This window comes from Camelus bactrianus, chromosome 22 (assembly GCF_048773025.1).
Source record: "Camelus bactrianus isolate YW-2024 breed Bactrian camel chromosome 22, ASM4877302v1, whole genome shotgun sequence".
NCBI classification, from domain to species: domain Eukaryota; kingdom Metazoa; phylum Chordata; class Mammalia; order Artiodactyla; family Camelidae; genus Camelus; species Camelus bactrianus.
Genome location: NC_133560.1, coordinates 13,671,307 through 13,683,627, shown reverse-complemented (window position 1 = coordinate 13,683,627; position 12,321 = coordinate 13,671,307). Strand labels below are relative to the sequence as shown.

The window sequence follows — 12,321 nt, the reverse complement described above, 5'->3', positions numbered from 1 at the left end:
GCCTTGGGGTCCTGAACTGGAAGGCCCTTAGGAGCCCAGGGGGCATTTCATCCAGCCCGCTGTCTCGGGGCTGTCTCCCAGCGTCTCCCTGGCCCTGGCTGCCCGCCTCGCCCCGGGGGCAGCTCCCACCAGCAATGCCTCCTCCTCCCCCTCCTTCCCTCCCCGAGCTGGACGTGGCTTCCGGGGTGGAGCGTACACTCCTCCAGCTGTCTCCTGTGTGGCCCTTCCATCAGCTGTTCTGTGGGCGCCCTACAGCGTAACAAACCCCGTGCTTTTTGCGGCTTTCTACTCAAGGGCAGCCTTTCTAGCGGGAGCGGGAGAGGCCACAGTGGCCAAGATCAGCTCTGCAGCCCGGTTTCCCGGGAGTTAAATCCTGCATCGCGGTTTCCTCACCTGTGGACTGGTGGCATTATCCACCCCAGGCGATTGTAGGGATTAAATGAGATCATACAAGTAAAATGTTTAGCAGGGTACACAGCGAGGAGAAAATGCTCCGAACATGTTAACTGGATTTAGCTCTGAACAAAACCACCCCCTTCCTCAACCTTTCCACAGGGATGCCATTTCTCCCTGTTGTATTCCCAGTATTCCTGCTGCTTCTGAGCCCCCTCCAGTTTCTGGGGGAGGAGGGGATGGGGCCGAGGACCCCTCTCTTCCCCCATGGAGGCTTTCTGGTGAGCTTGGCTTAAAACCCTGTAGATCAGCATGACGCGTTTCCTTAACTTGTCTCCGGTGTGCTAAACCTCTTGGATAAAAACCTCAACACCTGTTCTCTGCCTGACCTTGGCCACGTCCCCAGGATTAGGCATGCAAAATAAGTCAAAACAGATGAGGGCTGGGCAGACGAGGAGTGCGGGGCACTGGGAGGGTGCAGGTGGGAGTGAGTGTCTGATGAAATGAGCGATTCAGGGACTCTCTCTGTGGCCCGTCCCCCCTCCTCAGGGGTGAACACCCCATCCGTGAACCTGGGTTTCAGCCTCAGACCTCGAATTCTGGGCTTCTCGCCATTTCAGAGACTGCTCTGACTTGGGATTTAGCTAAAAAACACAACTAAACAAATAGGAGGTGGAATTCTGTGGTCCTAGAATCCTGCTTAACCTCCTTCCCTTTATGACCTGAAAACGGCACCATCACATTTCCTACAAAAGGCAGGGGTTAGGAGGGGTGGGTTCTCGGGTCTGAGCTCTTGAGGCAGAGCAAAATGACTCCTTTTTTTTGACCCTTGGCATTCATGAAAAAGGTCATTTCTTCAGATCCAGACAAGGGGTAGGTTTCCAAAGCTCTTAAACCATAGGGTTGCCTATTTTCCTGAAATGAGGTTCTCTGACTCTCCCCAGAGCCTTAGAACTGCACAGAAGTGGGGTAAGAGGGGGGTGGTCCAGGGAGCAGGGGTTGCTCATGGAGTGGACGGAGGGCGGGAAAGAGGCTAAAGTCTCTTCTGTCCTCACTGGAGACCTTGCGGGGAGAGGGGAGGGCAGGGCTGTCAAGGAGATTTCAAGAGCCATGCATTAGGTGTAGGGTCACAGGCAGCTCACATCTCCTGTCCGGCCAGCTCTGCCAGCCTTTGCTCTTTTTGTGAGCAGACAGACAACGCGTCAAGGCTGGAGAAGCATCTGTATGAAGAGGTAGGTGATGTTTTGTAGAATTCTGACTAGTAAGAGGTGTCATGGATTGAATTGTGTCCCCTCAAAAATGTATGTTGAAATCTTAACCCCCGCAGTATGCCAGAACGGGACCTAATTGGGAAACGGGTCACTGCAGCTGGCCTTAGCTGAAGATGACGTTAACACTGGAGTGGGGTGGGCTGCTAAACCAGTATGACCGGTGTCCTTATAAGAAGACAGCCGTGTGAAGACAGACACAGGGAGAAGGCCATGTGACACTGAAGGCACTGACTGGAATCATGCAGCTGCAAGCCAAGAAATGCCAGGAACTGCCGGCAACCGCCAGAAGCTAGGAAGAGGCGATCAAGGACCCTCCCTTACGGGTTTCAGAGGGAGCAGGGCCAGGCTTCCAGCCCTGGAGGTGTGCTTCCTGGCCGGGGCCTGGTGGCCACCGCCATGCGATTTCTGGGTGGTTTCTCCTCAGCCCCGCTCGCAGTCAGAGGGCAGGAGTGGGTGGTTTGGCCAGCTCCAGGCAGGAAAGCGAACTCTGCCTTGAATTTCACTTTTCAGGAGTTGAGTTTGATGGGACTGGCTTGGCAGGCGGACAGACTTGTGGGTGGCTGGGCTCCCCGGGGAGAAGAACCCAGAGCCCAGAACCTGATTTCTTTCACAGCCCACACAGCAACCCCAGCCAGAGGGCCTCTGATAATTGATGGTTTGAGACCTGAGCGCTTAGGCCTCTGCACCCAGCTTGGCATTGGGTGCCCCCTCCACCGCCTGCCCCACTGGCTCACTGGGAGTCAGCTGCAAGGAGCCAGCTGAAGGAGTCAGTTCCCGCTGGTCGGCTTTTGCCAGCGTGTGGGCCGGGAAACTGCACATCTGCAAGCAGCTGGGGAGGGAGGGAGGCAGGAAGGGGCCTGAGGATTGGCAGAGGTCTAGAATGCCTGTTCCAAGGACAGGGATGAGAAAAAAAAAATACCTAAGTGGCTTCTATCCCCACCCTCCCTTTTTCTTCCCTCCTTGAACTCTTAGTGCCGGGGAGGAAGAAGTGGGGCTGGAAGACAGGAAGGAATGACTGTCAGGATATGGGAACTAGAGCAAATCAATATCCATGCCTCAGTTTCCTCCTCTGTTAAATGGGGAGAGTGCCTACCTGTACCAGACAGATAGGGTCCTTGTGAGGATTTACATGAGATTTAGGGTTAGGGCCTGGCACATAATGAGCATTTAATCAACGTCACCTACCATTACTGCTTTTGATAACACAGACAAGAGTGGTGGAATTACCAGGCTGGCAGATCTCATCCATCATCCCATCCTGCTCTGACTTTAGCCAGCAACTGTAGCTTCTAGCTTGCCCTGGAGTCCTCCCTGCTCTGGAGACGGACCACTTGAATTTAAATCCCTGTACCGGTGCTTGCAGTGTTAAATGTGGACAAATGATTTACCCCTGGGATACCTCAACTTCCTCATCTGGACAAAAGGGACAGTAGCAGCCCCCTTGTGGGGCGTGAAGAACCTCGGACTCATTCACATCAAGGGCTGGGCACGGTAGGCCCTCCGTGAGCGCAGCCGTGCATCCTCTGCGCCCCGAAGCCTGACCATGCGGCCCGCTGTGGGGAGGGGAGGCCCCAGGGGAGCTGTTACCTGAAGCCGTCCTTGTGGCTCTCGCTCAGGTGGCAGGTGCCCCCATGCTGACAGGGGTTCTGGATGCAGGTGTTGATGGGCGTGGTGCAGTCTTTGCCCTGAGGAGCGGGGGAGGGAGAAGCACGTGGTTAGGGAGGCTTCCAGTGGCTGCCATGACGAAGAGACCCCTGGGGTCCTTTGCGGGGAGGCCAGGGAGATGGCCACATGGAGGTCCTGTGACAAGCCTGCTGGGTGGCCTGGGGAAAGCCCAAGGGAGCACTTGCCCTTGGTCACTCCGCAGTGAGAAAGGGAGGAACGCAGGACTCGGGTCTGGGCCCCAGTCCACTCCTGCCCAGAATTCAGTCCCTTCTCGCTCTCCTAACCCACTGGCCAAGAGCACGGGCTTTGGATCCAGGCAGACCTAGTTTTGCATTCCGGCTTCATCTCTTCCTGGTTGGCTGACCTTGACCCTGTATGAGCCTTTTAACTTCTCCAAGCCTACCTCATAGAGCTGTTACCAGAATGAAACTAGACCTTTCACAGCAGGAAGCGCTGAATGTTCCACGACACAGCTAGCATACAGCGGGCCTTCTGTAGGTGCCACTGGCCTCGCCGAGACCTAACCATGACCCACAAGTTGAGTGGGGCGGACTCAGGCTGAAGTATGGCCAGCAGACCTTGGCCCTCTGGAGTGACAGCCCCCCAGAGAGTCATCTTTGGCTTGACGTGGGCCCAGGTGTTGGTATTTACTCTGAAGTTCTGCAGGTGATCCTGACATTAGGCCAGACTGAGATCCCCTGTGAGAGAGAGTTTTGGGGCGAGTGGGATTCCTCTGGAGCAGGCCCCCCTGAAGGGGATGTCTGGGCTGAGAAGCTGCCAACCGTGTGGTGGGTGGGGAAGAGCCTGCCAGGCAGAAGGAATGGCCAGGGCAAAGGCCCGGTGGAAGGAGGCCACGGTGCAGACTGCACGTTAAGACCCAGCATCTCAGGGAGCAGGCAACTCTTGGTCCTCTGCCTCCAGCTCCTCCCCTGGGATCAATGGACCAGCAGCGCGCCCAAGTCTTGGCAAGCAGTCCCCTGGAGGACCTGTGGGACCTGGCGGGGAGGCTGCTGTGTTTGTTTTGGGCTGTGGGTACGGGGTGGGTGCCATGCCAGGCGGGGATGAGCATGGGAGCCTCCCTACTGCCACACCACCTGCTCGCCATCTGCCCGGGGAAGCCGCTTCCCTGCTCTGCTGCCGCCGCCAGAGCCCATGACAAGTGGGACCGGGCTTCCTGGCTGGACGCTGCTGTCAGCCGTGCCCAGGCCTCTGCCTTCCTCCTACGGTCTCAAACATGCGAGCCTCGGGCGCCGGCTCCAGCTGCTTGAAGGCACGGCCGCATCTGTGTGGGTCTCTCCAGGCCCCGTCACAGCTGAAGGACCCGCCAGAGGTTTCTCGGAGGGGAGAAGGAGATGCAGTTTGGGGTGAGATCTGGGTTCGTCCTAAACCAGAGCAGCGCGGGATCCCTTTCAGAAAGCCTGTGTGTGGAGGGAAGCGGCAGCGCCCGTCCTCACTCCCGTTTATGGCACACGCTTTCCAGTCCAGGCCTCGTGCTGTTTTACACTCATGATGGCGTGGGGTGTTCTCCACACCCCTGTGAGATGGGTATGATTGTTATTACCCCCATTTATACAGAGAGGGAAGGCAGACTTGGTGAAGAGAGATGGTGTGTCCAAGATCGCGCTGCAGTAAGTGGAACAGGCAGCTGCTGAACCCAGACACCTGGTCCAAAGCCGGTGCTGGGACGCTTGGTGCCGGCCACTCACCCTGCCCCTCTCAAAACACGGGCTCGGGTGTTAGGCAGGTCTGAGTGCACATTCTAGTCTGGCGGCTGCTGTGTGCCTGGAGGAAATGACTAGTTCTCTCTGAGACTTGTGTTCATCTGTAAAATGGGAATAATATCTACCCTACAGGGGCTAACGAACGATGAGAAGCCATACTCATATGAGGCACCCGGCAGGTAATGGCAGCACCGTAACTGAGATCAGATAATGATCGTGGTGATGATGGGGGCCTGAGGTAGGGCTGCATGTAGGCGATTAAAAGGCTTTCTCGGGTTTTTGGTTGCTGCTGAATAGTTCAGGAGTGTATGGATGTGTGCTGGTGGTGGCGGTGGTGGTGCCGGATGAATGGGCCGTGAATTGCAGGACAGGAGAACCCTGAGCAGGTCAAGGCAGGGTCCCCTCGGCCCCTGCGTGGACCAGCCTCTCTGCTCTGGGGACTCTCAAGTACCAGGGACGCCAGGTGGATTCCTCCCCTGGGGGCAGGGGTGGAGGTGGGGGCGGGAGTGTCTCCTCTAGCCCCCAAGCACCGCCACATCCCCTTCCCGTGTGTGTGTGTGTGTGTGTGTGTGTGTAAAGGGTAAAGGACACGGCTGGGGCTTCTAGCTTCCTTTACAGGAGCTTGGGAAAAGCTACCCCCATGGAAAACCCATTTCTGAGATGGGGCCGGTAGGGAAGCTTGACGACCTTGCTACTCAAAGTGTGGTCCTTGGACGACTAGCACTGCCATCCCCTGGGAGCTTGTTAAACATGCAAGTCTCGGGCCTGATCTGAGATCTAACGGATCAGAACCTGTACTTTAACGAGGTCTCCACGTGATTCTTGTGCACCTTAAAGTGTGAGAAGCACTGCTCTGAGACACTGAACATCTGTGTGTGAAGCTAAATGGCTGAAGAAGAAACAGCCAAAATGTGTATCTGGTTTTTTCAAGTCTTAGTATAGTGGCAAAACAGCTATCCTTCGTTAAGTGTCTCCTGAACCCTGGCACTGAGGCAGACCCAGTCCACATATGACCTCTTTTAATGCTTACAACAGCTCTGCAGTGAGTAGTTATTCCCATTTACAGGTGGGAAGAGTGAGGTTTATAGAGAATCAGTTCCTAGTGGAGTGGCTGGGGATAGACTTTGCTGCAACAGAGAGCTGAGTTCTGGGTTTAGCACACGTGCTCCGTCGGTGTGCGAGCTTGGGTACGTTTTTCAATTTTTCTGAACCTCAGTTTCCTCACCTATCAAAAGAGGATAATACAACTTAATTCAGAGGATGATTAAGAGTATTATATGATACAAGACAGAAACAGATTCAAAGACATAGAAAACAGACTTATGGTTACCAGATGGGGTATGGGGGGTAGGGAAGGAGAAATTGGGAGTTTGTGATCTGCAGATACTGACTACTATATATAAAATAAACAACAGGGTCCTACTGTGTAGCACAGGAAACTATATTTAAAATCTTGTAAGAGCCTACAATGAAAAAGAATATGAAAAGGAATCTATCTGTCTGTCTGTCTGTCTATCTATCTGTCTATTTATCTATCTATCTATATCTGAATCACTATGCTAGTCATCAGAAATTAACACATTGTAAATTAACTATACTTCAATAAAAAAAAGGTATTAAATGAGATAAAGCACTTACACTGCTTCTTAAAGGCCTGGCATTAAAACAGATTAATAGTAGCTGCTACTAAACATTAAACAGTGGCTGCCATGCTTTTTATGTACTACTGTGGCTTCTGAAGGTCACTCGCTAATGGATGGAAAAACGGAGATACCTGGGAATGGCTAGATAAATGCCTGTACTTTGAGCTTCATTATGCGGGTGTCTGGTGACTTGCCAAATTAGCAACTCACCCAGAACTACTACCTCAGTCGCTCTGCTTGGGTGGGCTTCAACCCTGGCAGTAAAGAGAGCAGGGGGAAGCAACTCGGGAGTAAGGGTGAGATGCAACCCGCAATTAAAGGACCCCCGTGGTTCAGTCCGTTGCATTATACAGCCGAGGCGGGGAGGGGAGCTGGAGCTGTCCAAGGCCATGTGGTCAGGTGGGAATAGGCTCCAGAAGGTCCTGCTTGGTGTTCTTCCCCAGGGCTTGGGAAACTGAGTCAAGCCCTTTCTACAGTGATGGGGATTTCCCAGTCATACCTCTCCCTGTCCTGGAGATTCAGGCAGGTCATAAATGGCTATAGAGACAATCATCCACACGAGTCACGCCCTGCCATCATGGTGCTTGCCAATGGACAGTGAATGCAGTGGCCAAGAGCATGTATTCTGGAAGCAGTTGGCTCTGAGCTCTGCCTGACTCCCTCACCCACTATGCTCAGTTTCCTCAACCGTAAAAGGAAGGTCATTTTAGGACCTGCCTCCTAAGGCTTTAATGAGGAGAATGCAAGATGATGCATGTACTTTGTTTAGTACAGTGTTAGTACTCAGTATGCACTTCATAAATGCTAGCTGCTAATAGTACTGTTGTTGGGGTCATCATCACCACCATCACCATCATCACCATCATCACCACCATCACCACCACCACCATCACCATCATCACCACCATTATCACCACCACCACCATTATCAGCACCACCATCACCACCACCATAATCATCACCACCACCACCACCATTATCAGCACCATTATCATCACCACCATCACCACCACCATAATCATCACCACCATCATCACCACCACCACCACCATCACCATTATAACCACCACCATCATCACCACCACCATCACCATCATCACCACCATCACCATTATCACCACCACCACCATTATCAGCACCACCATTACCACCACCATAATCATCACCACCACCACCACCATCAGCAGCAGCTGCAGCAGGAACAATGCATCCTATACCTGCCTGGGCCCTACAGCTTCCTAAATATCAAAACCTCTGTTCAGTTTCTTTCAAAGTCTACAAGATGTACAGAACCTGGTGAGCAAAGTCCAAAACACACTCTCTGTTCTGACACCGATGGCCAGCTCAGCTTCACCGTGTCATCAAGCATAGTGAGAAGAAGGCTGGGGCTTCAAGCCTGGCTCCAGGACTTTCACACTCAGGCCAAATTTAAAGAGAGGAAAGTGAGACTCCGAATTTGAAGTGATTATCCTTAAAATAGGGATGACACCACCCACCTCATCAGGTGATTATGAAAATCAGAGGAAGAAATGAATGTATACAGTCCAGGTGCCCAGCCCGTAGTTGATACTTAAAAAGCTAACTGCACACGTATGGAATTGGGGATGCTATAAATACATGTCACAGTTCTAGGAAAGCAGCTGACAATCCTTGAGAGTTCAGTGTCACAGACTGAGAATCCCTGGTGAAACCAGCAACACACCACCTGCTCCTGGTGGCCCACCCCAAACCCTGGTATTAGGGACCAGCATGTAGGGCGACGGTAAAAGGCAGCCTTGTGACAGCTACTGAGTACTTACTGTTGTAGGTGCGCTGCGTATGTTACAATACATCTGATTCTCACAGCAAGCCTGTGTGACAGGCCCTAGTTTGCAGATGAGAAGCCCGAGGTGAAGCCACTGGCCATCACCACACAGCTAGGACATGACAATGCCAGGATCCACACCTGCAACTCTGTGTAACTGCACAGCCTGAGTTTTCTCCACTGAATAATCCGAGGCAGTTTGAGGATCCAGGCCTCTTGAGCATGTCTGCTTAATTTCTCCTCTTCCCCTACAGTGTGTGTGTGGTTTGTGTATGTGCAGGGGCATGGGTCTGGGAGTCCCGTGAGTTAGAAGCCCTGAGGTCGGCTGCCCAGGGCGGGAGGTGGTGGGGGAGAGGGGGGCATCCCACTGGCTTCAAAGGAATCCTCTGGCTCTCTTATCCACGGCCCGTAGGTGGCACTCTCACACTGTCTGCTGGAACACGTCTAAGGCTGAGAAAACCACCAGGGAGCCTTAATCCCCAGAGCCAGTCTGTCCCTCAAGCCTGTCACTACACACACAAATCCCCCTGGGGGCAGGAAGCCCCGGGACGCCAGCTGCCTCCCACTCAGCTGGTACCAGGCGCGTGCGTTAGACAGGCTGGGGACTGTCTGGAAACTCTTGGCTTGCTTCGGGCTTTCAGACGGGTGCCCTGGGGAGGCTGGAGTCTGGGAAAGAGGACTCAGTCATGGCTTTGCTGACACCCCAGCCCCACCCCAGCCGGTCAGGCACAGCGAGGGCCTCAGCTATCCAGGAAACACTCCAGGGGAAGGGGGGGGATTTGGAATTACATAGCCCGGGGTCCTAAACCAACCCCACTGCTTACAAGCTTGGGACAATGAGTCAAGCCCTGTCAACAGCGTGGGGCCCAGTTTCCACATCTGTAAACTGGGAATTAATGGGTCTTTCCTCCCAGAGGGTGTTTAAAGAGAAAAGATGAGTAAAAATGCCAAGCAGAGTGCTTGGCACACTGTCCATACTTCACAGATGTTAGCAGAGAGGTGAGATAATGTGTGTGGATGCTTCTGGGTGAGAATAGCCTGGATTTCTGGGGAGACTGGAGAACTGGGATCACCATGCCCCTGTTGGCTGACTTGAGCCTGTCAACGGTGAGGGTTGGCGTAGCAGCCCCTAAGGCTTTCAATCCCCCATCCCTGTACCCTCCTTAAGCTGGAACCGGTACTTTCAGGGCTGGCTGTCCTGATGGCAGAGAGGGGAGGTGGGGGCGGAACAGGGAATCCCCTTGGAAGGAAGAAGTCAGGATGGTGAGTCAAGGGATGCCTCTGCTTTGAAGCACTTATAGCTGAGTCTTCATTTCCCCATATTCAAGAAAGAAAATACAAATATTACATTTCTTCCTTATCTCGCTGCCTCACTGTCAAGACTCTGGGGTTCTCTGTGATTGGCATGAATAGGAGGCAGCTGGGCAGCCCCCACTAGCTCTGGGAAGGCCAGGAGTGTTGCTGCAAATGCCGTGTGGAGGTGATCTGTGGAGTTACTCGCTGGCCTCGGAGAAGGGAGGGGCAGCAGTGCACAGTGCCCATTCCTGGGCAGGGATGGTGGGAGTCAGGGCCCCCGGCGGTACCTTGTAGCCGTAGGGGCAGGCGCAGCGGTACAGCTCCACAGGGTCCTGGCTACACGTCCCGTTGTTCTTGCAGGGGCCAGAGAGGCAGGCATTGCACTTGGCCACAATGTTGATGTCCACTGGCCCTGGACAGCAAAACCACAGAATGTTGGTGGTAGGTCCCCAAGTATGCTCATTGTCACACCTCCCTTCCCCTTCGCTCTGGCCCCTTCCTCAGCCAACTCCCGGCCCCTCCACATCTATGCCCGGAGGGCAGCTGGCCCTCTTCAGCCGGAACATCCAGTCCAGCCAGAGTCCCATTAATTCAGCCATCATCCAGTGAGAAAAAAGATCACAGTGGGACATCATTCAGAAGCACTTCTGCAGTCAAATCAATTACTGTAATTAGCCTGATCCGATTTTGGTGCTAATCTGCAAACAATGCACCATAATTAGAAACCCCTTGTGTAACATTTTATGTTCGGGAAGCCATGGGCCTGGGTTCTGTTTGGAACTCCCATTCTTCCTTCCCTCCCCATGGAGTAGTCTGTGCCAGGCTAAGAAGGGCGCGGTGCCTGGGCCAAAGGCACACATACGAAGTTCCCCCTTGCGGAACCCTAGGGTTGGCAGGAAGAAGTAAGAAATGGCCCCACAAGACATAGCAGTGACACGGACGATGGATGGCCAACTGTGCTCAGGTACACTCTGCACCCATGCCAGTTTCGGCTGTCTTCTGCTCTCCTCAGCTGTAAGGGCTGGAGGGAGGGAGGTCATGGTCCCTGCACACGGCTTTGCAACAGAGGCTGCCCCACTGCTCAGCCAACTTGGACAAAGCCCCAGATAATCAGGCCCTATTTAGTGCCAGAACTTGAAACGATCCTGGAATAACAGTCATCAATTTGGAGACTGGATTGAGATGGACCCCATGGGGAGTCTGACCATTTGTGGGCACGGTAAACAGAACGGCTTGACTAAGAATCTATACCAGTTGGCCCAACCCTGGCTTCACCTTACAACAGGGACATTATCTGTCCCGGGGAGACTAGGTGTCCCAGGGACACAATGAGCAAAGGACATTAGCAGACACATGTGTGTGTAATACAAATGGAAAGTAAATTTTTGAAAAAAAAAAGTTTCCCCAATAATCAAAGACAAAATATAAGGAGATAAAATTTTTCATCTATTGAATTAGCCACGATTACAAAATAAGATAAAGTAATGCAAGAGTCTGACGAAAAATGCACTTACTGGGAGCGTAAACTGGTTACAACCCTTTTTAGAAATCAATTTGGCAGTAAGTGTGGAGATCTTAGTAATAAACATATACTTTGGTGAAGTAATTTCTGTTCTCTGAATCTTATCTAAGGACATATTTTTAAATAGAGAAAGACCTTTATACAACCATGGTAAGAAAAAAAAATGGAAATACTCTTAACAGTTCAAAACCAGGAACTGGTCAAGAAGTTAAGGTAGAGTGTTACAGCCTGGCGGTCTGGACCACTCACTCTGGAATCAGAAAGACCTCGAATTCTCTTAACTGTGTGATGTTGAGAAGTCATCTAACTTCAGTGAGCCTCAGTTTTCTCCTTTTTAAAAACAAGAATACCCCAGAGGTGTTGGGGAATGAAATAAATGAATACATGGAAAGTAAGAATTAAATAAAATAATACATGAAGACGTGCTTCACATAATACCGGCCACATAATAACTCTGTGGTAGTTTGTTATCATAATCACGCAGTCAAAGTCTTACGCGCCCAAAGCGTGCTGTCGTAAAACGGGAAACTGCTTATGCTTTAAGGATGCTGGGCAAAAAAATGTAGGTTAAAGATTTTCTTAACTATGCAAAAATATGTAGAGTAAGATGTCAATGGCAGCAGAGGGACTCAAGGCAGCGAATGATAAACGGACCCTTAGACAGGTTCACACCAGTTTCAGCATCTGAGTCTTCGTGTGACCCACAGAAGAAAGAGGGCAGTGGTTTTAGAAATCACCCCTGATGAGATGCGCAGCTCTGACAGGCGGCTGGAGACAGAGCAGACCCTCGAGGGGCAGGGAGGGGTGCAGGGGTGGGTCAGCACCTACCTTTGCACTGGAAGCGGTGGGTGGGTGTGGTGAGCAGCAGTCTGTCGGCCATGGACTCGGGGCTACTGCAGCGGGCGATGCCGGGCTCCTTGTACCCCGCCTTCACCCACTCCGACAGCCAGCGCAGACTGCAGTCACAGTGGAGCGGGTTGGTTCCCAGCGCCCTAGGGGGCAGAGC

The 12,321-nt window shown here is 52.6% G+C and overlaps 1 protein-coding gene across 1 annotated transcript in view; it reads right to left on the bottom strand.

The window, feature by feature from the left end:
• SLIT3 (slit guidance ligand 3) overlaps positions 1-12,321 on the bottom strand; it is a 583,328-nt gene that overhangs the window by 30,782 nt on the left and 540,225 nt on the right. Inside the window, exons 25-27 of the mRNA XM_074350310.1 lie at positions 12,144-12,307; positions 10,081-10,205; positions 3,252-3,349 (exon numbers count right to left, since the gene is read on the bottom strand). Coding sequence (XP_074206411.1) covers positions 3,252-3,349; positions 10,081-10,205; positions 12,144-12,307 — 387 coding nt within the window. The remainder of the gene's footprint in view (positions 1-3,251; positions 3,350-10,080; positions 10,206-12,143; positions 12,308-12,321) is intronic.